This window comes from Oncorhynchus mykiss, chromosome 22, assembly GCF_057628025.1.
Source record: "Oncorhynchus mykiss isolate SJ-2025 chromosome 22, ASM5762802v1, whole genome shotgun sequence".
Taxonomy (NCBI): Eukaryota; Metazoa; Chordata; class Actinopteri; order Salmoniformes; family Salmonidae; genus Oncorhynchus; species Oncorhynchus mykiss.
In genome coordinates, this window is record NC_143043.1 from 29,061,204 (window position 1) to 29,088,332 (window position 27,129).

At 42.2% G+C, this 27,129-nt stretch overlaps 1 protein-coding gene across 4 annotated transcripts in view; it reads right to left on the minus strand.

The window, feature by feature from the left end:
• The window catches only part of appb (amyloid beta (A4) precursor protein b), a 35,711-nt gene extending 10,084 nt beyond the window's left edge, over positions 1-25,627 (minus strand). For 2 of the 4 annotated variants that reach the window (XM_090215773.1, XM_090215772.1), the window contains exons 1-10: positions 25,348-25,621; positions 18,942-19,023; positions 15,360-15,527; positions 14,985-15,114; positions 14,805-14,917; positions 5,127-5,311; positions 4,743-4,939; positions 2,863-2,996; positions 2,498-2,572; positions 808-966 (exon numbers count right to left, since the gene is read on the minus strand). In XM_090215773.1, the coding sequence (XP_090071899.1) occupies positions 808-966; positions 2,498-2,572; positions 2,863-2,996; positions 4,743-4,939; positions 5,127-5,311; positions 14,805-14,917; positions 14,985-15,114; positions 15,360-15,479 (1,113 nt within the window). In that variant the 5' untranslated portion in view covers positions 15,480-15,527; positions 18,942-19,023; positions 25,348-25,621. Of the gene's footprint in view, positions 1-807; positions 967-2,497; positions 2,573-2,862; positions 2,997-4,742; positions 4,940-5,126; positions 5,312-14,804; positions 14,918-14,984; positions 15,115-15,359; positions 15,528-18,941; positions 19,024-25,347 lie in introns of all 4 variants that reach the window. The other 2 variants (XM_021579896.3, XM_021579894.3) reach the window with 1 other exon arrangement.
• Between the last annotated feature and the right edge of the window lie 1,502 nt (positions 25,628-27,129).

Below are 27,129 nucleotides of genomic sequence, written 5' to 3' on the forward strand. Positions count from 1 at the left end.
TACGGGCCATTCCACTGCCAATGTTTATCTATGGAGATTGCATAGTTGTGTGCTCGATTTTATACACCTGTCAGCAACAGGTGCTGGGACATTTTCAGCTTCCAGGAATTGTGTACAGATCCTTGCGACATGGGGACGTGCATTATCATGCTGAAACATGAGGTGATGGCGGCGGATGGCATGACAATGGATCTTGACACTATCTTGATAAAATCCAATTGTGTTCATTGTCTGTAGGTTATGCCTGTCCATACCATAACCCCATGCCACCATGGGACACTATTTACAATGTTGACATCAGAAAACAGCTCACCCACACAACGCCATATACGTGGTCTGCGGTTGTGAAACCGGTTGGCTGTACTGCCAAATTCTCTAAAACAACATTGGAGGTGGCTTATGGTAGAGAAATTAACATTAAATTATCTGGCAACAGTTCTGTTGGACATTTCTGCAGTCAGCGTGCCAATTGCATGCTCCCTCAAAACTTGAGACATCTGTGGCATTGTGCTGTATGACAAAACTGCACATTTTTGAGAGGTATTTTTTGTTGTTGTCCCCAGCACAGAGTGCACCTGTGTAATGATCACGCTGTTTAATCAGCTTCTTACTATGCCACACCTGTCAGGTGGATGGATTATCTTGGCAAAGAAGAAATGATCACTAACAGAGATGTAAAATAATTTGAGAGAAATTATATTTTTGTTCGTATGGAACATTTCTGGGATATTTTATTTCAGCTCATGAAACCAACACTTTACATGCTGAGTTTATATTTTATTTTTGTTCAGTATATACTGTATATACCCTGGGTGGGTTGGCCTGCAGGGCGCTAAGGTAGTTATCCAGGGCCATGCGACGGCAGCTGTTGAGCAGGGCCTCCACCCGGGCAATGTGGGTCTCAACCAGCTGCTGTCTCTCTCCTGCTGCCTCCTGCTCCAGGGCCTCCACCTTCTCCTGGAAGTGCTGCACACAAGAGCACACAGAAACATTAATACACACTAGTATACACACACACACACACACACACACACACGCACATAGGCACGCATGTGTATTGATGGGCTCATCTGTAAGGGCTCATCTGTAAAAGAGACCTTTGTTTCAGCATGACTCTATGTCATAATTAAGGTTAACTTTTTATGGCTGCAGGGGCAGTATTGAGTAGCTTGGATGAAAAGGTGCCCATATCAAACGGCCTGCTCCTCAGTCATAGTTGCTAATATTTGCATATTATTATTAGTATTGGATAGAAAACACTCGATGATAACAGAACTCATATTGGCAGGCAAAATCCTGAGTTGAAATCAAAACAGGAAGTCAGAAATCTGAGCTTGTATCAATTCACCAGAGTCCCCAATGAAATCCCCTTGATATTTTAATGATGTTGCACTGCCTAGGGGTTCCACTAGATGTCAACCATCAATACAAATTATAATGAGGCTTCTATGTTGTTGTGGGAGTGAATAAGAGCAGAATATATCAGCTGTCCATCAAGCAGCCATTTTGTGATCCCACTTTTTCCTCATGGTAGTCACTTGCGTAACATTGCTCACGAAGACAAGAAAGAATACTCCGGTTGGAACTTTATTGAAGCTATATGTTAAAAACATCCTAATGATTGATTCTGTACTTAGTTTGAAATGTTTCTTCGACCGGTAATATCACTTTTTGAAGTTTTTGTCCAATATAACGCTGACCAGAATTAGCGTTTGGATATGTATACCAAACGCTTTAACAAAAGAAGGTATTTGGACATAAATAACGGACATTTTCGAACAAAACAAACATTTATTGTGGACCTGGGATTCCTGGAGTGCTTTCTGATGTAGTTCATCGAAGGTAAGGGAATATTTATCATGTATTTTCTTGGTTTATGTTGACGCCATCTTTGCAGCTGTGATGTTTTTAAATTGAGCGCCGTCTCAGATTATTGCATGCATTTTTTTTCCGGGAAAGTTTTTTTGAAATCTGACACAGCGGTTGCATTAAGGAGAGGTATATCTATAATTCCATGTGTATAATTATATATTTCTGTTGAATGATGTGGCTATGCAAAATGTTTTTGGAACTAGTGAATCTAACGCGCCAATGTAAACTCAGATAACATGGAGTCCTATGAGTGTCATCTGATGAAGATAATTCAAGGTTAGTGATTAATTTTATCTTTATTTCTGGTTTTTGTGAAGGCTATATTTTGCTGGAAAATGGCTGTGCTTATTGTGGTTTGGTGGAGACCTAAATCGTTTGTAGTGCTTTCGCTGAAAAGCCTATTTGAAATCGGACACTTTGGTGGGATTAACAACGAAAATAGATTTAAAACGATATAAGACACATGTATGTTTTAGGAATTGTAATTATGAGATTTCTGTGGTTTGAATTTTGGCGCCCTCTATATTCACTGGTAGTTGTCATATCGATCCCGGTATCGGGATTGCAGCCATAACAGGTTAAATAAAAACTATATATACTGCGCGTGCACAAACAGCCCAGGTACCTGAATGACAGCCTTCTTGTCTGCGTGAGGGAGACTCTTGGCCTGCCCCTCTGCCTCCTCCCACTCTCTCATCACCTGGAGAGAGAGACATCAGAAAACACACCTTTCAGTTCACATCAGAGAAGGGATCTCTCACAGACACACGCACACACGATAATGCCCCTAATATAACATGGTGAGGTAACTGGGAATGTGTAACATTGTTCATTTGGAACCTTTGCATCATCACATCAAACCCAAGGTCAGTTATCATCACCCTGTGTGTGTGTTGATATGCTGTGTTATGGGCAGAATGTAACTATTCTCGCTGTTAATGCGGTGACGTGCCAAAACTGACTGACTCTCTCTAGCTCAAACACACACACCTGGGACATCCTCTCGCGGTGCTTGGCCTCCAGACTCTCCTTGGCCTTCTGGAAGTTGGCGTGTTCGTTGTCGTCTCCAGTAGACTCCAAGTAATGGTCGACTGCGTCAGGGGGGGCAGGGGCCATGGTGGGCACTGGGGGGGAGGAGAGGTAGAGCGGAAAGTGGATGTCCACAAAAAGTTCCAGAGAGAGAAGTTAACTGTTAAACAGTGACATATCCTCCTCCACAAGTCTACATTATCTGCCACTGTAATCTAAAACTGTACTAAGACGTTCGAGGCCTGTCTGGCGGCACAGACAGATTATAGCAGCTAAGCCTGTCAGCCAGTGAGCGACCGGTCATATATCTGTTTGCCTTGACGTGTATGTGTGTGATGTGGGAGACTGGAGATAAGATATGTGAATCAGGGCAGGTGCTGAGTCATCCTCTCCCGCTGAGGAGTGTTGTGCTTGACTGGGCGGAAAGTACCAGAAAAGAGAGGGACAGGAAAAACACACTCAACCCACAGACCCACACTGATACAGTCATATGAAGAGAGACTGTTGTTGTTAGGTTAAGCCAGTTAGGACATGAACTCATTAACACACACACACAGTCAGACGAGCATAAATCACTAGACATAAATATTGTCGCACACACACAAGACTCATAAGCTCCAGTGTTATTGAGCTGATTAGTAAGTGATTGAGTGAGTAAGAGAATTGTTGTGAAAGCAGTAAAAGGTTAAGTGAGGGAGTGTGATTGCTATTTTCCTGCTTAGATAGACTTAAGAAACACCTGAGAAATTAGGAACTCTTTTTTTAAACCAGAATGACCTAATCGAAAGGTTAACCTCTGTCTGTACACCCACTAGATCAGACTATATTGATAGGAACCCTCTGCACTTCCCACAGTATTCAATAGCTGAGATGGACTCAGGCCCCGGACTCAGGCCCCGGACTCAGGCCCCGGACTCAGGCCCCGGACTCAGGCCCCGGACTCAGGCCCCGGACTCAGGCCAATGAAAGACCAATGAAAGGTCTGAATGCAGTGTTTTTTTTTATTGACCTTCCATTTTCCTTCATTGACCAACGTGTTGCTTAATCCCTTTCAGAGCCCTTACATAAGACAAGAGGCACCTCGTCAGTTGAAAAACTGAATGCATTCAAGCAAAATGTGTCTTCTGCGTTTAACCCAACCCCACTGAATCACTTGTGCCAGGCAGACAGCTCAGAAAGGCAGACAGCAGGGTGGACAGTCCCCAAGGTAAGGGGCACAGAGGGCCGACTCAGCACGTGTCCTACATACCTCAGAGACACACACTTTTTTTTTACCCCCTTTTTCTCCCCAATTTCATGGTATCCAATTTAGTACTATCTTGTCTCATCGCTACAACTCCCGTACGGGCTCGGGAGAGACAAAGGTTGAAAGTCATGCGTCCTCCGATACACAACCCAACCGAGCCACACTGCTTCTTAACACAGCGTGCATCAAACCCAGAAGCCAGCCGCACCAATGTGTCTGAGGAAACACTGTGCACCTGGCAACCTTGGTTAGCATTGCAGGAGTCGATGGTGCGCAATGAGACAAGGATATCCCTACCGGCCTAACCCGGACAAAGCTATGCCAACTGTGCATCGCCCCACGGACCTCCCGGTCGCGGCCGGTTACGACAGAGCCTGGGCGCGAACCCAGAGTCTCTGGTGGCACAGCTGGCGCTGCAGTACAGCACCCTTAACCACTGCGCCACCCAGGAGGCCTACACACACACTCTTAAACACACACACTGCTTGGGTGTGTGTTTACACGTAACATGTTCAAACATACACACTCCATCTTATCCATCTCCACAAACCAACCAACAAGTATTTCTCTCTTTCCATCCATGGCATGTTCTTACCTCTGACAACTTCCTCAACCGACTCGGTGGTGGTCGTGGTGGTAGTTGTCATGGCGATGCTGGAGGTGCGTTCACCACTGTCCCGTTTGTCAGTCACATCATCTTCATCCTCATCACCGTCACCGTCCTCGTCCCTATCGAAGGCATCCTCATCATCCTCAGTGGTGGCAGCCCCCTGATCCGCCTGGTGGAGCATGCTGTAGGGAGGGTGGGTGTTGAGTGTGTAGTCTGGTAGTGAAGGTTCTGTCAAAAGTGTTTAACCACTGGTTTATGAACTTGAGTAAGAATGTAAGATTATATATGTGTGCTTAATTGTCTGTGTGTTTGTGTCTGACTGTATGCACCTGTGCTTGTGCCTTTGTGTGTGTGTGTTTGTGCGCATACCCGTTATCGGTGTATTCAGTCTCGGCTCCGCCCCACCACACGTCAGACTCAGTCAGCTCGACGCTCTCTGACTCGCGATGCATGTCTGCCGGGCAACACACAAACTCCACCCCTCGGAAACGGTCGATGCCACATGGCAACAGCATGCCGTAGTCATGGAGATTCATGGTGCGGTCTCCACAGGACTGATAATAATAGTAATTTGAAAGAATCTCTTTTTGAGACACAGGTCTTTACACGCAATTACATATCTCTAGACGGTTTCCTGATCAGGTCACATGGTCAGGAAAAAACAATCATATGAAGCAAAAAATAACCTTCTTACAATTAACTCTGGTTGATTATTTCTGTGAAATAATTGACGGAGGGAGGAATGCAGGAATGGATGGATGGAGACAAAAAAAATGCTGAGTCACCACAGCACAGCACACACTCTCCCAGAATACTAGAGAGAAAGGAAAGAGAGGAGAAAAGAACACTAGATAGAAAGCGGAAGAGGAGTAGAGAATACGAGAGAGAGAGAGAGCGAGAGGAGGAGAGAATACTAGATTGATGGAGAGAGTAGAGAATACGAGAGCGAGAGGAGGAGAGAATATTAGATAGATGGAGAGAGCAGAGGAGGAGAACACACTAGAGAGAGACAGGAGAGAGACAGAGATAAAGAAAGATATTAAAATGACAAGGCACGGAAAGAGTACAAAGAGAAGCTCCTCCTCTGCTACAAAAATGGAAACGTAAGCAACCTAATCTCAAACACAGACCATCCCTGGGCATGGCACACAGTGATAACAGCACACTACCCCTCTTTTAAGAGGGTATTGGTGGAGGGAGGAAAATCAGAATAGTGGAAAACAAGGACCCTGAGACTGAGACACCCTCTGTCAACCTGTACAACAATGGAACAGTGGTGGTGCAGGGCAACTTCATACATTTCCAAAAGGACTTCCACAGAATCAAAGTGAGAGCACGGCAGGAGAAGCCTCGCAACATGACAGCTGCACATATTCCCAGGCTGTGAGCAGAGCAACAGGTCCAACCCCCACTAATAACCCACCCAAGCCACATCCTGTGACCTAAGAGGTATGTATCAGATGCTCAACATGCTCTGCTCACACCTACTGTAATGGTCCGGGCCTAAATCACACAAAAACACTAGACAATATGGAACACAAAGCTTTTAATATCTCATCCTGGAACATACAAGGTCTGAGGTCATCTGCCTTTGGCCTAAAGAGCAGGAATCCATACCTCAAAAAATTGGAAATACAGACATTGTCATCCTACAAGAAACATGGTACAGAGGAGATGGACCCACTGGTTTCCCTCTAGGTTACAGAGAGCTGGGAGTCCCATCCACCAAACTACCAGGTGTGAAACAGGGAAGAGACTCAGGGGATATGCTAATTTGGTATAGAGCAGACCTAACCCACTCTACTAAATGAGTCAAAAAGGGAACATTTTACATCTGGCTAGAAATGAATAAGGAAATGATCTCAACAGAGAAACATTTCCTCATGTGTGCTACCTATACTAGAGGTCGACCGATTATGATTTTTCAACGCCGATACCGATTTATTGGAGGACCAAAAAAAGCTGATTTTTATTAATTTGTAATAATGACAATTACAACAATACTGAATGAACACTTATTTTAACTTAATATAATACACCAATAAAATCAATTTTAGCCTCAAATAAATAACGAAACATGTTCAATTTGGTTTAAATAATGCAAAAACAAAGTGTTGGAGAAGAAAGTAAAAGTGCAATATGTGCCATGTAAGAAAGCTAACGTTTAAGTTCCTTGCTCAGAACATGAGAACATATGAAAGCTGGTGGTTCCTTTTAACATGAGTCTTCAATATTCCCAGGTAAGAAGTTTTAGGTTGAGGTTATTATAGTATTTATGAGACTATTTCTCTCTATACTATTTGTATTTCATATACCTTTGACTATTGGATGTCCTTATAGGCACTTTAGTATTGCCAGTGTAACAGTATAGCTTCCATCCCTCTCCTCGCAGCTACCTGGGCTCGAACCAGGAACACATCGACAGCCACCCTCGAAGCAGCGTTACCCATGCAGAGCAAGGGGAACAACTACTCCAAGTCTCAGAGCGAGTGACGATTGAAACGCTATTAGCACGCATCCCGCTAACTAGCTAGCCATTTCACATCGGTTACACCAGCCTAATCTTGGGAGTTGATAGGCTTGAAGTCATAAACAACGCAATGCTTGAAGCATTGCGAAGAGCTGCTGGCAAAACGCACGAAAGTGCTCTTTGAATGAATGCTTACGAGCCTGCTGGTGCCTACCACCGCTCAGTCAGACTGCGCTATCAAATCAGACTTAATTATAACATAATACCACACAGAAATACGAGCCTTAGGTCATTAATATGGTCGAATCCGGAAACTATAATTTCAAAAACAAAACATTTATTCTTTCAGTGAAATACGGAACTGTTCCGTATTTTATCTAACGGGTGGCATCCATAAATCTAAATATTCCTGTTACATTGTACAACCTTCAATGTTATGTCATAATTGCGTAAAATTCTGGCAAATTAGTTCGCAATTAGCCAGGCGGCCCAAACTGTTGCATATACCCTGACTCTGCGTGCAATGAACGCAAGAGAAGTGACACAATTTCACCTGGTTAATATTGCCTGCTAAACTTTCTTTTAGCTAAATATGCAGGGTTTAAAAATATATACTTGTGTATTGATTTTAAGAAAGGCATTGATGTTTATGGTTAGGTACACGTTGGAGCAACGACAGTCCTTTTTTGCGAAAGCGCACCGCATCGATTATATGCAACGCAGGACAAGCTAGATAAACTAGTAATATCATCAACCATGTGTAGTTATAACTAGTGATTGTTTCTTATAAGATAAGTTTAATGCTAGCAAGCATCTTACCTTGGCTTCTTACTGCATTCGCATGACAGGCAGGCTCCTCGTGAGGCAGGTGGTTAGAGCGTTAACTGTAAGGTTGCAAGATTGATTCCCTGAGCTGACAAGGTAGAAATCTGTCGTTCTGCCCCTGAACAAGGCAGTTAACCCACCGTTCCTAGGCCGTCATTGAAAATAAGGTGTTCTTAACTGACTTGCCTAGGGGCGCTATTTCATTTTTGGATAAAAAACGTTCCCGTTTTAAGCGCGATATTTTGTCACGAAAAGATGCTCGACTATGCATATTCTTGACAGTTTTGGAAAGAAAACACTCTGAAGTTTCAGAATCTGCAAAGATTTTGTCTGTAAGTGCCCCAGAACTCATTCTACAGGCGAAACCAAGATGATACGTTAAACAGGAAATGAGCAGAATTTCTGAAGCTCTGTTTTCTAATGTCTCCTTATATGGCTGTGAATGCGACAGGAATAAGCTTAGACCTTCTGCCGTTTCCCCAAGATGTCGGCAGCATTGTGACGTATTTGTAGGCATATCATTGGAAGATTGACCATAAGAGACTACATTTTCCAAGTGTCCGCCTGGTGTCCTGCGTCGAAACTGGTGCGTAAAGCCATGTGCAAGTATTTTTCCATTTGATTGAGAGGGGAAACCATGCTTCCACGAACGATATATCATCGAAGAGATACGTGAAAAACACCTTGAGGATTGATTCTAAACAACGTTTGCCATGTTTTCAGTCGATATTATGGAGTTAATTTGGAAAAAAGTTCGCGTTTTGAGGACTGAATTTTCTGTTTTTTTTGGTAGCCAAATGTGATGTACAAAACGGAGCTATTTCTAATACACAAAGAATCTTTTTGGAAAAACTGAGCATCTGCTATCTGAGAGTCTCCTCATTGAAAACATCTGAAGTTCTTCAAAGGTAAATGATTTTATTTGAAGGCTTTTATGTTTTTGTTGAAATGTTGCGTGCTGGATGCTAACGCTACGCTAGCTAGCTACTTTTACACAAATTATTGTTTTCCTATGGTTGAGAAGCATATTTTGAAAATCTGAGATGACAGTGTTGTTTACAAAAGGCTAAGCTTGAGAGATGGCATATTTATTTCATTTCATTTGCGATTTTCATGAATAGTTAACGTTGTGTTATGCTAATGAGCTTGCTGATAGATTTACACAATCCTGGATACAGGGGTTTTTTCATAGCTAAACGTGACGCAGAAAACGGAGCGATTTGTCCTAAACAAATAATCTTTCAGGAAAAACTGAACATTTGCTATCTGAGAGTCTCCTCATTGAAAACATCTGAAGTTCTTCAAAGGTAAATTATTTTTATTTGAATGCTTTTCTGTTTTTTTGTGTAAATGTTGCCAGCTGAATGCTAATGCTAAATGCTACGCTAAATGCTACGTTAGCCATCAATACTGTTACACAAATGCTTGTTTTGCAATGGTTGAGAAGCATATTTTGAAAATCTGAGATGACAGTGTTGTTAACAAAAGGCTAAGCTTGAGAGCTAGCATATTTATTTCATTTCATTTGCGATTTTCATGAATAGTTAACGTTGCGTTATGGTAATGAGCTTGAGTCTGTATTCACGATCCCGGATCCGGGATGGGGAGATCAGAAAGGTTAAATAAAGTTGTGGGGAAAAAACGGCGTCCAAAAATACAGATTTCCGATTGTTATGAAAACTTGAAATCGGCCCTTCCGATTAATCGGTCGACCTCTAGCCTATACCCCTCCCAGTGGAATCGCTAGACTTCAACGATGACATTTCTCCATCCTAGAGGGGGAGATCAACCATTTCCAGCCCCAGGGACATGTACTAGTCTGTGGCAAACTAAATGTCAGAACAGGACAAGAACCTGACACTCTTAGTACACAGGGGAGCAGACACCTACCTGCAGCATTCCCTCCCAAATATGCCCCCCTAGACACAACTATGACAAAACAACCAACAAAAACGGGTCACAACTCCTGCAGCTATGTCGAACACTGGGTCTATACATAGTCAATGGTAGGTTTCGAGGGGACTCTTACGGTAGGTACACCTACAGGTCATCTCTTGGCAGTGATACTGTAGATTACTTTATCACTGACCTCAACACAGTCTCTCAGAGCATTCACAGTCAGCCCAGATCACAGCAAAATCACAGTCTACTTGAACAGAGCAATATTCAACCATTTGGCATCAAAGCCAAAGAAACTGCAAAATATTAAGAAATGCTATAGAAGGAAGGAATGTAGTGTAGAAACCTACCAAAAAAGCAATTAGGAAACAACATTAAATCCCCCTCAGACAACTTTCTGGAAAAAACGTGAAGGTGTAAACTTGGCAGTAGAAAACCTAAACAGTATATTTGATGTCTCCTCTCTCCTATGAAATCAAAACATGTAAATCAGACAACCTAAGAAAATGAACAACAATGACAAATGGTTTGTTGAAGAATGCAAAAACCTAAGAAAGAAATTGAGAAACCTATTCAACCACAAACATGGAGACCCAGAAAACCTGAGCCTACGCCTTCACTATGGTGAATCACTAAAACAATATAGAAATACACTGTGGAAAAAGGAGACGGTACGTCAGAAATCTGCTCAATGTAATTGAAGAATCCATCCACTTCTGGGAAAAAAGGAACACACTAAACAAAACAAACAGCAAAAACATACATGATCAAATTCAAATCAAAGAATCAACTATTAAAGACTACCAGAACCCACTGGATTCTCCAATTACATTGTATTTTGTCCAGTAGTTCATTCAAACACTCCAACCCAAAAAGGCCTGTATGTAGTGTTGATGGTATCCTAAATGATAGATAGATAGATACAAAAAAAATCTATCACCTTTATTTAAACCAGGTAGGCAAGTTGAGAACATGTTCTCATTTACAAATGCGACCTGGCCAAGATAAAGCAAAGCAGTTTGACACATACAACAACACAGAGTTACACATGGAGTAAAACAAACATACAGTCAATAATACAGTAGAAAAATAAGTATATATACAATGTGAGCAAATGAGGTGAGAAGGGAGGTAAAGGTAAACAATAAAAAAGGCCATGGCGGCGAAGTAAATACAATATAGCAAGTAAAACACTGGAATGGTAGATTTGCAATGGAAGAATGTGCAAAGTAGAGAAAAATAATGGGGTGCAAAGGAGCTGAATAAATAAATACAGTAGGGGGAGAGGTAGTTGTTTGGGCTAAATTATAGATGGGCTATGTACAGGTGCAATAATCTGTGAGCTGCTCTGACAGCTGGTGCTTAAAGCTAGTGAGGGAGATGAGTGTTTCCAGTTTCAGAGAATTTTGTAGTTCGTTTCAGTTATTGGCAGCAGAGAACTGGAAGGAGAGGCGGCCAAAGTAAGAATTGGTTTTGGGGGTGACCAGAGAGATGTACCTGCTGGAGCGCGTGCTACAGGTGGGTGCTGCTATGATGACCAGCGAGCTGAGACAAGGGGGGACTTTACCTAGCAGGGTCTTGTAGTTGACCTGGAGCCAGTGGGTTTGGCGACGATTATGAAGCGAGGGCCAGCCAACGAGAGCGTACAGGTCGCAGTGGTGGGTAGTATATGGGGCTTTGGTGACAAAACGGATGGCATTGTGATAGACTGCATCCAATGAATGACTAGGACTGAAATGATAAACTATACAGACCACAAATTCCAATTGACATGTTTTAATTTACAATATTTGGAACCAGGGACTGATCACCCCAATCCACAAAAGTAGAGACAAATCTCGATCATGTGAACTTCATGTGCCTTAATAACAAAATTGTAAGCCATCTGTAAATACAAATACAATTTGTTAAATTTACAAGCCTAGTTGGTTTAGCCACAGAAAAGTCAGCAACCTTCCCACTAACCATGATTGGCTGGGATAATGAGTAGGCTGGACATGCCGAGAGATTATTTTGGATTGGTCTGCCATATAGCACACTTCTGTCTAGTAAAACTGCATAAACTTAATATCAAGTTAAAGTATACTGTTAACTAGCTAACGTTAGCTGGCAGGCTCGCTAGCTAACGTTATGTGTATGCTCTCCACTTTCTGGAGGACCGAGTTTTGAAATCAGTGGAATTCCAGTATGATAGCTAAGGAGATGGAGAAAACACCTGTCTCTGGATTACATCTTCAAACTAAGGACAAACATGGAAGGAGACGTGTCCAACCATGATGTATACAGGTAAGATAGTCTAGCTAGCTACATTTTCAGATATGACATGTTTCTAATTTTGATAGAAAGTGGTTTCATTACAAGTTAATGTACTGTTTGCTAGCGTTAGCTGGCTGACCCACTAGCTAATGTTATGTGTATGATCTTAGTCTTCATATCTCAGACATATTTGCTTGACTAGTTATAGCCTAATGTTGGCTAGCTAACATTGAACCTGGTTGGTTAGCTACCTGCAGATTCATGCAGGGTAGTAATGTCATGAGTTGGGTTTATGGTTCATTGTTTACATTCATTGTTTTGTCTTAACAAAATACTTCTTAGTGTGCCAGCATTTACGAACGCTCAACACCCATTGAATATGGCCAGTGTCAGTAAACATTGGCAAAAAAGCGTAATTAAATTGTTGCCAGCAGCATAGTTACAGTCACCAACGCTCTGGATAACATGAAAACAGCCTAACCAGCTCTACTAGGGTGAGAAAATGGTCAGAGTGGGGTGTTCTCTCATTACGTGTCTGGAAGTAGCTAGCAAGCTGGCCAATGTTAGCTTGGGTGTTTGACTGCTGTTGTGGTCGAACCAGCTCTGCTAGGGCGAGTAATGTGCAGTGAGCTGTTATCGCTCACTTAGATGTCTGGAAGTGGCTAGCAAGTTAGCTTGGGTGCTTGCCTGCTAATTGTACAGAATGCTTGGATCAATCCTTAAAGAAATGGGTGGGTCTAAAGCTTAAGAAGGTGTGAACAGTGCTGAATGGGTGTAGACAATGAAGGGCTCTCCAATAGTAGTACCAAAACATTCAAAGGCCATTTTCTCAAAAGTGAGTTTACGACTTGATCTACTTTCAAAGAAAAAATACTTATTGTTCCTCAACTGTAGTGTATGATATACAATTTTGTAGCTCTGAGTCTCTACTACATAAAACCGATTTTCTGCCGGTCGGTCATATTCACCCTGTAAACTCTAACTGACAGTCAAACAGTCTTCTCATGCTTTGTTGATTTCAAAAAAGCTTGAGACTCAATTTGGCATGAGGATCTGTTATACAAATTGATGGAAACGTGTTATGAAATTCATGTACACAAACAACAAGTGTGTGGTTAAAATGAGCAAAAAAACACACATTCCTTTCCACACAGACATGGGCTGAGACAGGGATGCAGCTTAAGCCCCACCCTCTTCAACATACATATCAACGAATTGGCAAGGGCACTAGAACATTCTGCAGTACCGGCCTCACCCTACTAGAATCTGAAGTCAAATGTCTACTGTTTGCTGATAATCTGGTGCGTCTGTCCCCAACCAAGGAGGGCCTACAGCAGCACCTACACCTTCTGCACAGATTCTGTCAGACCTGGGCCCAGACAGTAAATCTTAAGACAAAAATAATGGTGTTCCAAAAAAAAAGTCCAGTTGCTAAAAGACTTGAATCAGTTATGATTGTGAGGTCTGGGGTCCACTCACCAACCAAAAATGTCAAAATAAAAAAAAATGTGACAAACACCAAATTGAGACTCTGCATTCAGAATTCTGCAAAAATATCCTCATGTACAACGCAAAACACCAAATAATACATGCAGAGCAGAATTAGGCCAATACCCACTAATTATCCAAATCCAGAAAAGAGCCGTTAAATTCTACAACCACCTTAAAGGAAGCGATTCCCAAACCTTCCATAACAAAGCCATCACCTACAGAGAGATGAAACTGGAGAAGAGTCCCCTAAGCAAGCTGGTCTTGGGGCTCTGTCAACAAACACAAACAGACCCCACAGAGACCCAGGAAAGCAGCACAATTAGACCCAACCAAATCATGAGAAAACAAAAAGATATTTACTTGACACAATGGAAAGAATTAACAAAAAAATCTGAGCAAACTAGAATGGTATTTGTCCCTAAACAGAGGGTACACCGTGGCAGAAAACCTGACCCCTGTGACTGACCCAAAATGAAGGAAAGCTTTGACTATGTACAGACTCAGTGAGCTATTGAGAAAGGCTGTCGTAGGCAGATCTGGCTCTCAAGAGAAGACAGGCTATGTGCACACTGCCCACAAAATTAGAAACTGAGCTGCACTTCCTAACCTCCTACCAAATGTATGACCCTATTAGACATATGTCCCCCAGATTACACAGACTTGTTGCCACAAGAAAAAGCCAACCAGTGAAGAACAAACACCATTGTAAATACAACACATATTGATGTTGATTTATTTTCGCTTTGTACGTGAACTATTTGCACATCGTTACAACACTGTATACAGTATAGCCATAACATGACATTTGAAATGTCTCTATTCCTTTGGAACTTTTGTGAGTGTAATGTTTACTGTTCATTTCATGTTGTTTATTCCACTTTTGTTTATTATCTATTTCACTTGCTTTGACAATGTAAACATGTTTTCCATGCCAATAAAGCTCTTTGAATTGAGAGAGAGAGAGCTAGATAGAGAACGAGAGCGATAGGAGGAGATAATACTAGATAGATATAGGAGAGAGATAGCGAGAGAGGGGAGACTTGGGAAGAACATACCTGAACACAACAGAATGGTGTGAAAATTAAGTGAAAAGCATGTGTCCTCACCTCTTTAGCCACGGTGTGCCAGTGCAGGTGCCTCTCACACATGTCCATTCTCTCCTGGTGCAGGAACTTGCACTTATCAGGAACCAGCAACGCATCACTCACAAACTCCCCAACTGCAAAACACACACAGATTACAGAGTCTCTCACACACACTCAAGTACACACACATACACCGCTTACCCAGGCAGCGGTAGGGCACCACGATGTGTGTGTGACTGCGACACAGCTTGCGTCCCTTCTTGCACCAGTTCTGGATGCTGACTGGCTGATTGGCCTCCACCACGTTTGTGCTCTGGAGCTCAGGGTACACCTGCGGAAGGAGCAGGGTTCTATGAATGTCCAAGACTTCACACAGTTGTTTTGTATTGGTGTAATATTCACAACATTTACCTCAGATCTCCCTTGTTTATCTTTCTCGCCCTAATTTCATTCCGGTTCCACCCCTATATCTTCCACTCTCCTTATACCTTTCTTTATTTCTCTTTTTACTACCGCTCACCCTTTCCTCCCTCTGCCACCTTTCCCTCCCCCCTCCCTCCCGCCCTCTCCTCCAACCTCCTGGCAGTACTGCAGGATGCCCTTCTTGGTTCCGATGCAGCTCTTGGTGCCGGAGGGGTCTGGCTCCCACTTGCCACTCTGGACGTTGACGTGCATGTTGAGCTTCCCACAGAACATGGCTATCTGGGGCTCCGCTAGCAGAGCCACTGAGTCATCAGATGGCACCTGGAGGGATAGAGGAGAGAGACCAAGAGAGATGGTAGATGGTGGAAGGAAGATGGGAGGAGCGAGGGGACAGAGGGAATAAGGAGAGGGAGAGAAGGATGGTAGATGAAGGAATAGAGGGAGGACATAGGAATGACCGGGGAGGAGAGGGAGGTTGGAGAGTGAAATTACTGTAATTACGGTTTAAAAACTTTAGTTGAAGTGCACTCAAAAGCTAAAGTGACTCAAAACACAAATGTATTCATTCCCACGTTGCAGCTGAGATCAGGTCAATCTGGCTGTAGCTTTCATAATTTCCTTTTAGGACACCACCGTGACAGAGGTCAACACTACTTGGGTTAATGTTACCCTCTCTCTGACTTGCCTAGTTAAATAAAGGTAAAAAACACACACACACACACACACACACACACTGACAGGCACACAGGCAACAGCACTGAGAACTGTGCCTACAGTGTGTGACTGTGCTTGTATGAGCTCTTGTGTTGGTGTCCTGAGTGAATTGGGAGTGTTGTTCATATAGGAAAGGATGAGCTCAGAAGCATTAGGTGAGAAAGAGAGAGAGAGAAATAAAGAAATATAGAATGTGTGCAAGAGGGAACGTCAGACACAGACAGATAGCGCTAGAAAATGTGTGTGTCAGAGAGGGAGGTGGAAACAGAGAACTGTATAAAAATAGAGCCACTTTTACCTCCTCCTTCTAACTGAGCTAAACACAAAGCATTCTGGGATCGTTTTTCATTCCGTGATGCAATCGGAGGAAGTTTCATTGTAGCTGGCTGTCTAGCTCTCCTTTTCGTCTTGCGCACATCCGAATATACAGATGCTGCAAACTACCAAACAGGATCCTGCTGCCATTCTGCTGGTAAATTACCAAAGCAAAGATGGTGCTGTGTTTGCCTTTGAAAAAACTAGGCCTTAGTTATTTCAGCAGCCTGTAGTGTAGCAGATTATGATTAATATTAACCACATAAATTTGAGAAAATCTGCTACAGCTTTTCTCCCCATATTCATGGTTGCATTTTGTATGCAATACATGTGTTATAGAAGCACACGTTGTCCTTTTATGCAGCAGTTAAACAGTTCTCAGTAGATGCTGCTGTTGGTGTATTTAAAAAGAAAAATCATTTATTTATGAGCTAACACCCTGTGGAGTTCAGGGAGTGTGCTATTCTCTCACTAGGTGCTCGTTGCATGATACCTGCAGGGAAGCTCTTTGACACTGCCGGTTAATTGCGTATTTTCCTCTTTTTTTTTATGTCTTGCGTGGGTGTGTCCGTGAGTGTGTGCGTTTAATTTTAAGGGACCCTGATGGAACATGGCTGACACGAGGAACACAATCATAAATCATCTTCCAATGAGCCTGAATGGAAGTTGATATTATGAGGTGGTGGGATGCCAGAAACAACTGATGCGATGGGGAGAAGGTAGCATTTCCAAGATGGTGTCTCACTCTCAACAGCAATGCTGTTGGCATGGCAACAGAAATACACAGCATCAGCAGGGTTGCAGGTGGTCCTAGAATCTTAATTCACTTCATTTCATTAAGAGTTAAGACACACTATCTACACTGAACAAAAATATAAACCCAACAAGTAAAGTGTTGGTCCCATGTTTCATGAGCTGAAATAAAAGATCCCATACATTTTCCATATGCACAAAAACTGTATTTCTATCAAATGTTGTGCACAACTTTGTTTACATCCCTGTTAGCAAGCATTTCTACTTTGCCAAGATAATCCATCCACCTGAAAGGTGAGGAATATCAATAAGCTGATTAAACAGCATGATCATTACACAGGTGCACCTTGTGCCGAGGACAATAAAAGGCCTGTTTTGTCAAGTTTTGAGGGAGCATACAATTGGCATGCTGACGCAGGAATGTCCACCAGAGCTGTTGCCAGATAATTTAATATTAATTTCTCTACCATAAGCTGCCTCCAATGTTGTTTTAGACAATTTGGCAGTAAGTCCAACCGGCCTCACAATCACAGACCATGTGTATGGCCTCGTGTGGGTGAGCGGTTTGCTGATGTCAACATTGTGAACAGAGTGCCCCATCATATGGTGGCCGGTGGGACTATGGTATGGGCAGGCATAAACTATGGACAACAAACACAATTGCAATTTGAATGCACAGAAATACAGTGACTAGTTCCTGAGGCCCATTGTGAGGCCCATTATGTTTTTAAAGGTATCTGTGACCAACAGATGCATATCTGTATTCTCAGTCATGAGAAATCCATATATTAGGGCCTAATGTATTTATTTCAATTGACTGATTCCCTCATATGAACTGTAACATATGAAATTATTGCATGTTGCGTTTTTATATTTTTGTTCAGTATAGATTTGTCAGGTATGAGTCAGCACATTGAACTAGGTTACGGTGCTGGTCAATGCTCTGTGTAGGAATTTAAGAATGAGGGGAGAGGAGAAAGCCATGTAACAGTAGTGTAGCTGGGACAAAGATAGTACTGCAACTGCACTTTGGCCATGGTACGTAACAGACTAGCCTGCTTTTAGTCACTCTAAATTTATACAGTAGGCTATGTGACAGCCAGGTAGTAAAACAATCCAAAGAAAAGTCCTTGTTATTGAGGGGGTCAGTTGCAACAGGAGTAAGAGAAACCACATTCCACAATGTTAGGACCTTGGGAGTGTCTGTTATGCTTAGGAAAGAGGATGCTTGTGTTTATGTAGCTTGCCTTGTTCCAACCCTGCCTAGATGTTATATGATACCTGCCACTAGCTGACTGGCACTCTGGTACCAACTAATATTTACTAGCTAGCTAGATGACAGTTGACTTCAGGTCCCATCGTCTCAGGGAAGGTGACATCCCCAGGAGAGGCTGCACTATAGCAGAGAGTAAGAACCACTTCTCTTTGACCTCCTCTTCTCTGCCGTAATCCCAGCAGCTGAGACATCCAGTGTGTTCCCCAGGAACAGCAATGAAGCATGTTACTATTATGTGTCAGTGTTCAATATCATACTCCCTCCCAGCCTCCCACCAGCACTTTTCACCCTGAAGCCAACCCTACACACCACACCACCGCGAGAAGTTGACCTATCACTCTGGAGACAAGTTGACCCGAGGTGTGAGAGAACCCTTACGGAAAAAAACATGAATTTCACGTGAACATTTGATCTCATGTGATTTAATTTGATAACATGTGAAGCAACATGTGACTAGAGGTCGACCGATTAATCGGAATGGCCGATTAATTAGGGCCGATTTCATAACAATCGGAAATTGGTATTTGGTATTTAGGGACACCAATTTGGCCAATATTTTTTTTTTCATAACCTTATTTAACTAGGCAAGTCAGTTAAGAACACATTCTTATTTTCAATGATGGCCTAGGAACAGTGGGTTAACTGCCTTGTTCAGGGGCAAAACGACAGATTTTTACCTTGTCAGCTCGGGGATTCAATCTTGCAACTAGTCCAACGCTCTAACCACCTGCTTTACATTGCACTCCACGAGGATCCTGCCTGTTACGCAAATGATGTAAGAAGCCAAGGTAAGTTGCTAGCTAGCATTAAACATCTTATAAAAAAGAATCAATCATAATCACTAGTTAACTACACATGGTTGATGATATTACTAGTTTATCTAGCGTGTCCTGCGTTGCATATAATCGATGCGGTGCGCATTCCCGAAAAAGAACTGTCGTTGCTCCAACGTGTACCTAAACATAAACATCAATGCCTTTCTTAAAATCAATACACAAGTATATATTTTTAAACCTGCATATTTAGTTAATATTGCCTGCTAACATGAGTTTCTTTTAACTAGGGAAATGGTGTCACTTTTCTTGCAACAGAGTCAGGGTATATGCAGCAGTTTGGGCCGCCTGGCTCGTTGCGAACTGTGTGAAGACTATTTCTCCTAACAAAGACAGCCAACAGCGCCAAACGGGATGATTTAACAAAAGCGCATTTGCGAAAAAAAAGCATAATCGTTGCACGACTGTACCTAACCATAAACATCAATGCCTTTCTTAAAATCAATACATAGAAGTATATATTTTTTTACCTGCATATTTAGCTTTAAAAAATCCAGGTTAGCAGGCAATATTAAACTAGGTAAATTGTGTCACTTCTCTTGCGTTCATTGCACGCAGAGTCAGAGTATATGCAACAGTTTGGGCTGCCTGGCTCGTGCGAACTAATTTGCCAGAATTTTACGTAATTATGACATAACATTGAAGGTTGTACAATGTAACAGGAATATTTAGACTTATGGATGTCACCCGTTAGATAAAATACGGAACAGTTCCGTATTTCACTGAAAGAATAAATGTCTTGTTTTCGAGATGATAGTTTCCGGATACGACCATATTAATGACCTATGGCTCGTATGTGTGTGTTATTATGTTATAATTAAGTCTATTAATTTTTTTATTTTACCTCTTTTCTTTTCTTTTTTTTTCTCCCCAATTTAGTGGTATCCAATTGTAGCAATGAGACAAGATAGTAACTACTAACAACTCCCATACGGGCTCGGGAGAGACGAAGGTTGAAAGCCATGCGTCCTCCGAAACACAACCCAACCAAGCCGCACTGCTTCTTAACACAGCGCACATCCAACCCGGAAGCCAGCCGCACCAATGTGTCGGAGGAAACACCGTGCACCTGGCGACCTGGTTAGCGTGCACTACGCCTGGCCTGCTACAGGAGTCACTAGTGCGCGATGAGAGAAGGATATCCCTACCGGCCAAACCCTCCCTAACCCGGACGACACTAGGCCAATTGTGCGTCGCCCCACGGACCTCCACACAGAAAATATTGAGTGTTAAATCAACACTGACAGTGTTAAATGTAACACTGTGTTTAGTGCTACGCTGTTACACTATGTCAGTGTTAGAGAATGAACACTTTCAGTGTTATGCAATAAAACATTTTAACACTAGGAAGTGTATATAGTTTTCACCAATGGTGTTACGACATAAAACCTCAGTATTTTTAATCATTACACCAAGAGGTGTAACTCTTGTTATTCCGTGTTGGGTTAAGGACATTACAATAATGTTAGTCTTTATTGTCATATGCTCTTATATAAGCATTTATGAAGACTTCGGCACTGACAATAGACATACTCAAACTTTTAATTCAAATAACCATAGACTACTTACATGGTACAATACTTCCATTCACAGGTGGCCCAAAATAACTAATTGAAAGCCACATCCCAACTAAGCAATGCCTCCAATATAATTTGCCAGTGTCCTTTCCTTTTTCGAGTTAATTGTAGAGTTACCACCCATGAAAGGCAAGGCACTCTGGAAAATATGCAAAGAAGGCTTTACACTAAGCAGTGTGTTCATTTAAGACTGAAAAGTATGGACCTGTATTGACACTGGACCAGTGTTAAATGTTTTACTCTCCGCAGATTAAAGCAAATACTCTCACACTAAAGACTGGATATTAACACCAACACTGGTGTTCTTTAACACCAGAGTTAATTGAACTGCTGAATCAACACAATTGTTCACAAAAAAATATGAACACTAGTTAACACCACCTGATATATACACTAAGAACTAGAGATTGCCTCAAAGATGACCAACCTTTGTTTTCAATATAATCTACTCACGTTTGCATTTGCCGTTACGTGGATGCTGCCATCTTTCTTACTGGGAATACTCTGCCTGCGCACTAGCACTCAGTGCGAACTGGACGGACAGCAGTTCTGCGCAAATATGTTTTGGAAACTCGGTCAGAGCAAGTGGACAGCTAAACAAGCCAACCAGCACTTCCCTGGCTAGCTGCGGTCATGACCGCAGAGCACGAACGTAAAATGTTAATATCTTTAGTGATAAAAAAGTGATAAATATATATTCATTTTTTTATAACTCACAGCCAAAGATTAACATTTTACGTTCGTGCCTTCCCGACAATAATTTTTACAGATGTTTTGTGCACAAAGGTGATGACTAAAGTGTCTTACTAGGGGTTTTATAATTGACTTCTCTATGGGGCCATTAATGGGAATTGTCTTTGTCGGCCGTCATTGAGTTAAACTGCAGTACCAAAGCAATACTGTCGGTGCAGTCAAAAGCATGCTTCCAGACCGGAACCCTTGCCCCTTGGGTAACACTGCTCAATTTGCTGTGCAAGTATCTTAACACTGCAGCACTGACACCATCTTGCTTGTGTCGAGCTTCATCCTTTTCTGTTCTCCTCACCACATAACCAACCCACCATCCTCTGCAGGCCACTATGTGACAAATGCAACATTGTATCATGTTAACGTAAGGTCAATAAAGCCATCCACAGGCTTCCCAATCCGAAACAGTTTGTGCCAGTGTTGTCAATACAGCAACTTTGAAGCTAGATTAAGCAAGATTTCAGACACCTCCAGCGATTTTAGGATTGTGACAAATTAAGCTACTTTTTAAGGCTGCCGCCAACTTTTGAATGATTTAGCGACTTTCCTGTTTGTGTCCGCTCGGCTGAGCCTTGTTGCGCTGCTCTGCAGTCTGTACCCTCTCTGCGGTTCTGCCTGCTGCTGCATGTGTCACTTGTGGCCCTTCCCCTGCCTTTCTCTGGTCCTCTCCACGCTGCTACAGCGAGTTGAGGGAATTTATTAAAATCGGTTCCTTGTTGTTAAATGACACCAAAGCTCTCTAAGGCATAACTAATATTTAAATTCTTATTTATTTTATTGGTTCCTTTTTACTCTTTCAAACATTATATTTAGTATTGCTTTGGAAAATGTGTCATTCATTGCATGAGACACTGAGGGACAACATGAGCATTAAAAAATATACAGAACCAGTCAAACGTTTGGACAGACCTACTCATTCCAAGGTTTTTACTCAAACGCATTAAGGAAATAAATTCCACAAATTAACTTAACAAGGCACACCTGTTAATTGAAATGCATTCCAGGTGACTACCTCATGAAGCTGTTTGAGAGAATGCCAAGAGTGTGCAAAGCTGTCATCAAGACTTCAATAGCAGAAAGTCTGAGTTGAACTAAATGCTAGCCAGCTAGTTAGCATAAGATCATGTCTGCTAGCTTAGCTAGCTAACCTTCAGTTTGCAGGGTTAGGGTCAGAATAGGGGGTTAGGGTTAGATTAGGGGTCAGTTCTCCACCGTTCCTAAGATATACACACATACATACACACACTACCGTTCAAAAGTTTGGGGTCACTTAGAAATGTCCTTGTTTTTGAAAGAAAAGCACATTTTGTTTGTCCATAAAATTAATATCAAATTGATCAGAAATACAGTGTAGACATTGTTAATGTTGTAAATTACTATTCAAGCTGGAAACGGCAGATGTTTTATGGAATATCTACATAGGCGTACAGAAGCCCATTATCAGCAACCATCACTCCTGTGTTCCAATGGCACGTTGTGTTAGCTAATCCAAGTTTATCATTATAAAAAGGTTATTTGTAGAAAACCCTTTTGCAATTATGTTGGCACATCTGAAAACTGTTGTTCTCATTAAAGAAGCAATAAAACTGGCCTTCTTTAGACTAGTTGAGTATCTGGAGCATCAGCATTTATGGGTTTGATTACAGGCTCAAAATGGTGAGATACAAAGAACTTTCTTCTGAAACTCGTCAGTCTATTCTTGTTCTGAGAAATTAAGGCTATTCCATGCGAGAAATTGCCAAGAAACTGAAGATCTCGTACAACGCTGTGTACTACTCCCTTCACAGAACAGCTCAAACTGGCTCTAACCAGAATAGAAAGAGGAGTGGGAGGCCCCGGTGCACAAGTGAGCAAGAGGACAAATACATTAGAGTGTCTAGTTTGAGAAACAGAGTCCTCAAGGCCTCACAAGTCCTCAACTGGCAGCTTCATTAAATAGTATCCGCAAAAACACCCGTCTCAACGTCAACAGTGAAGAGGTGACTCCAGGATGCTGGCCTTCTAGGCAGAGTTCCTCTGTCCAGTGTCTGTGTTCTTTTGCCCATCTTAATCTTTTCTTTTTATTGGCCAGTCTGAGACATGGCTTTTTCTTTGCAGCTCTGCCTAGAAGGCCAGCATGGTAATGCAAAACACATTCAATAAAGAAAGGGGGTTGGCAGGCATAGGCTAGTTTTACGGTTTTATTAAACAACACCCAGAATTCTCCATCCATATCCCACAAGCAACCAGTCTGGCTCAAGCTGTTGGCTTCACCCCAATTATGACCTCTAACCTTGCCACAACATCAAATGCCGCCACATCCTCCACCCCCAGCACTCACATGTCTCCAGTGACCCTGCTCCGAATGTTGGTAAGAAAAAACATCAGCACTAATTTAAGGAAATATATAGTAGCATATAGAGTGGTTAGAAATAATTGTTTTTTGAACCAATACTCATGAGTTCTTGTTGTTAATTTGTTTGTTTGTTTTTATTAAAAGTACCAGTTGTACAACAAACAGCAGCAGAGGTCATAGTGGAATATCCATGCCAAGGATACAGGAGGCAAGGCCTGGGAAAAGAAAGGCTGAGTCGGCTACAGTCCTGACAGCCTCACTTCACAAGTTTCCAGGAGGACAAGGCAATAAAAACTAAGAGAGAAGGAAGAAAGCAAAGGGAGAAAGAAACCAGTGACACTGAAGAAAGCTGTGGCGCCACTGAAAAAGGTTGTTCCAGGTTCCAAAACCACCACAAACATTCTAAAAGAAGGGGATGCCGAAGGCTTGCTTTGTAACGAGCTCTTCTCTGTTACCGGTGGGGTCTGGATACTGCGTGAACAGTATCAGAGGTGGGCTCATGAGCTATGCTCAAATTTAACTGGGGTGGGATTAATTTGAAACCTCTGTGTCAATAAACATTTTAGAGAAAATGCCATTGTGTTAAATGACAGTGTTAAATGACATTGTGTCATTTCTTAAAGTCCAATGAATTTTTTTTTTTTTAATTTTTTTTTTTTTTAAATCATTACAAACTATTGAAAACCGTTTGCTCTTGAACTTTATTTTAAAGGTTGCTGGGATTTAAAATATTTCTTTATTCAAATGATAATGAGTTTAGTTTAACTGTACATAATGGAGTGTAAGGAAAAGGTCAAAGAAGACAGATAATGATGTGCAGGTGAGGTAAAAAAAAAAAAAAGGGGACACTTCTGTGAAACCCTATGGTTTTTTGTGTGTTCAATTAGACAATGATCTGAATGGGGGGGGGGGGGTAAACCTAATTATCTGGTTTGTTTATCAGGTCTAAACGAAAATCTGCTCAATATTCTACCGAATGCTCACACACCCTTGTAAAATACCAGATCAGCATGCACGTAGGCCACACCAGTGAAACAAAAGCAATCGCACAATAAAGGCCCTATCATCTTCGTTTAGATATTTGGAAGGCTAAAATAGTGGTGTGTCAGAAGAAAAACTGAACAAACATGCTTGTGTAATTCTGAGCCCCTTTAATCTACAGTGCCAAACTGTCAATCCAGTGTCGTTGACAACTATAAGGGTAGGCCTAAAAAAGTAATAGGCTTAGTCAGGTCTTTTGCTTTACGCATTATGATATTCTACTCCACAATTAGGCTGATAGAGATAAATAAAAAAAACAAGCTTCTTCTCGCCACTACGAAATTGGAAAAGGAATGTAGCCTAATCGCAAAAACATCTATGGCGTTGACACGTATGGTGTTTTAAAAACATTGTAGGCTATCAACGTAATTTCTAACATTTTTGTATGTATCCAAACAAATGCAATCTTGATTCACCCTTGGTCTGAATTCCGTTATTTTCACTCCTGATTTTAGCCTCACCCGTATCCTCCGCTGCTACAGTGAGGGTACATACCTTATGAAAGCTCGTGCATCATCCAGAAGGCACCAGTTTTCTCCCTTTTACTTACCTCCGATGTCAGCGTCAAGGTCGCCACCCATAACAACAGAAATGCTGTTCGCTCGACCATGCCGTTGACCCTAAATCAGTTCCGTCCAATATATTGAAAATATTCAGATCAATCCGTTGGTATGAACCTCTATCCCGTTCCCGTGCACTCCCGCTTGGCGACGGTGCCTGTTACGAGCATAGGATGATGGAGAGCGACAACGAGGCTGGCCAGCTGCTCCAAAGCCTGTCACCTGACCGGGCCGCGAGAAAGCACTATGGGAAGAAACTAGTGTGGGGGAAGAGGTGGGTGGGTGGCAGCTCCTATTGGGAAGTACTGCAGGGTAATAAGTGAGGATTTTTAAATTTTTAATTTCACCTTTATTTAACCAGGTAGGCAAGTTGAGAACAAGTTCTCATTTACAATTGCGACCTGGCCAAGATAAAGCATGGAGTAAAACAAACATACAGTCAATAATGCAGTATAAACAAGTCTATCTATATACGATGTGAGCAAATGAGGTGAGATAAGGGAGGTAAAAGGCAAAAAAAAGGCCATGGTGGCAAAGTAAATACAATATAGCAAGTAAAACACTGGAATGGTAGATTTGCAGTGGAAGAATGTGCAAAGTAGAAATACAAATAATGGGGTGCAAAGGAGCAAAATAAATCAAATAAATACAGTAGGGAAAGAGGTAGTTGTTTGGGCTAAATTATAGGTGGGCTATGTACAGGTGCAGTAATCTGTGAGCTTTGATTGAGATGTGTAATTAAGCAATAAGGCTCAAGGGGGTGTGGTATATGGCCAATATGCAGGCTAGTCAAATTCTTCCACAAGATCTCAACATACCATTTCTGTATAGACCTCGCTTTTGTGCACGGGGGATTTGTCATGCTGAAACAGGAAACTGTTGCCACGATGTTGGAAGCACAGAATCGCCTAGAATGTCATTGTATGCTGTAGCATTAAGATTTCCCTTCACTGGAACTAAGGCGCCTAGCCCAAACCATGAAATACAGCCCCAGACTGTTATTCTTCCTCCATCAAACTTTACAGTTGGTACTATACATTGAGGCAGGTAGCGTTTCTCCTGACATCCGCCAAACCCAGATTCGTCTGTCAGACTGCCACAGATGGTCACGCGTGATTCATCACTCCAGAGAATGCGTTTCCCCTGCTACAGAGCTTTACACCACTGCAGCCAACACTTGGCATTGCGCATGGTGATCTTAGGCTTGTGTGCTCCAGACGAACAGTTATTGTGCTGACCGTGCTTCCAAAGGCTATTTGGAACTTATTAGGACTCAGCGGTCACTTTCTGTGAGCTTGTGTGGCCTACCACTTCGCGGCTGAGCCGTTGTTGCTCCGAGAGGTTTCCACTTCACAATAACAGCATTTACAGTTGACCGGGGCAGCTCTAGCAGGGCAGGATACAGTATACAGTATATACATATGAGATGAGTAATGCGAGATATGTAACATTCTTAAAGTGGCGTTATTAAAGTGACTAGTGTTCCATTTATTAAAGTGGCCAATGATATCAAGTCTGTAAGTAGGCAGCAGCCTCTCTGTGCTAGTAATGGCTTTTTAACAATCTGATGGCCTTGAGATAGAAGCTGTTTTTCAATCTCTCGGTCCCAGCTTGATGCACCTGTACTGACCTCGCCTTCTGGATGGAAGCAGGGTGAACAGGCAGTGGCTCGTGGTTATTGTCCTTAAGGATATTTTTTGCCTTCCTGTGACATCGGGTGTTGTAGGTGTCCTGGAGGGTAGATAGTTTGCCCCCGGTGATGTGTCGTGCAG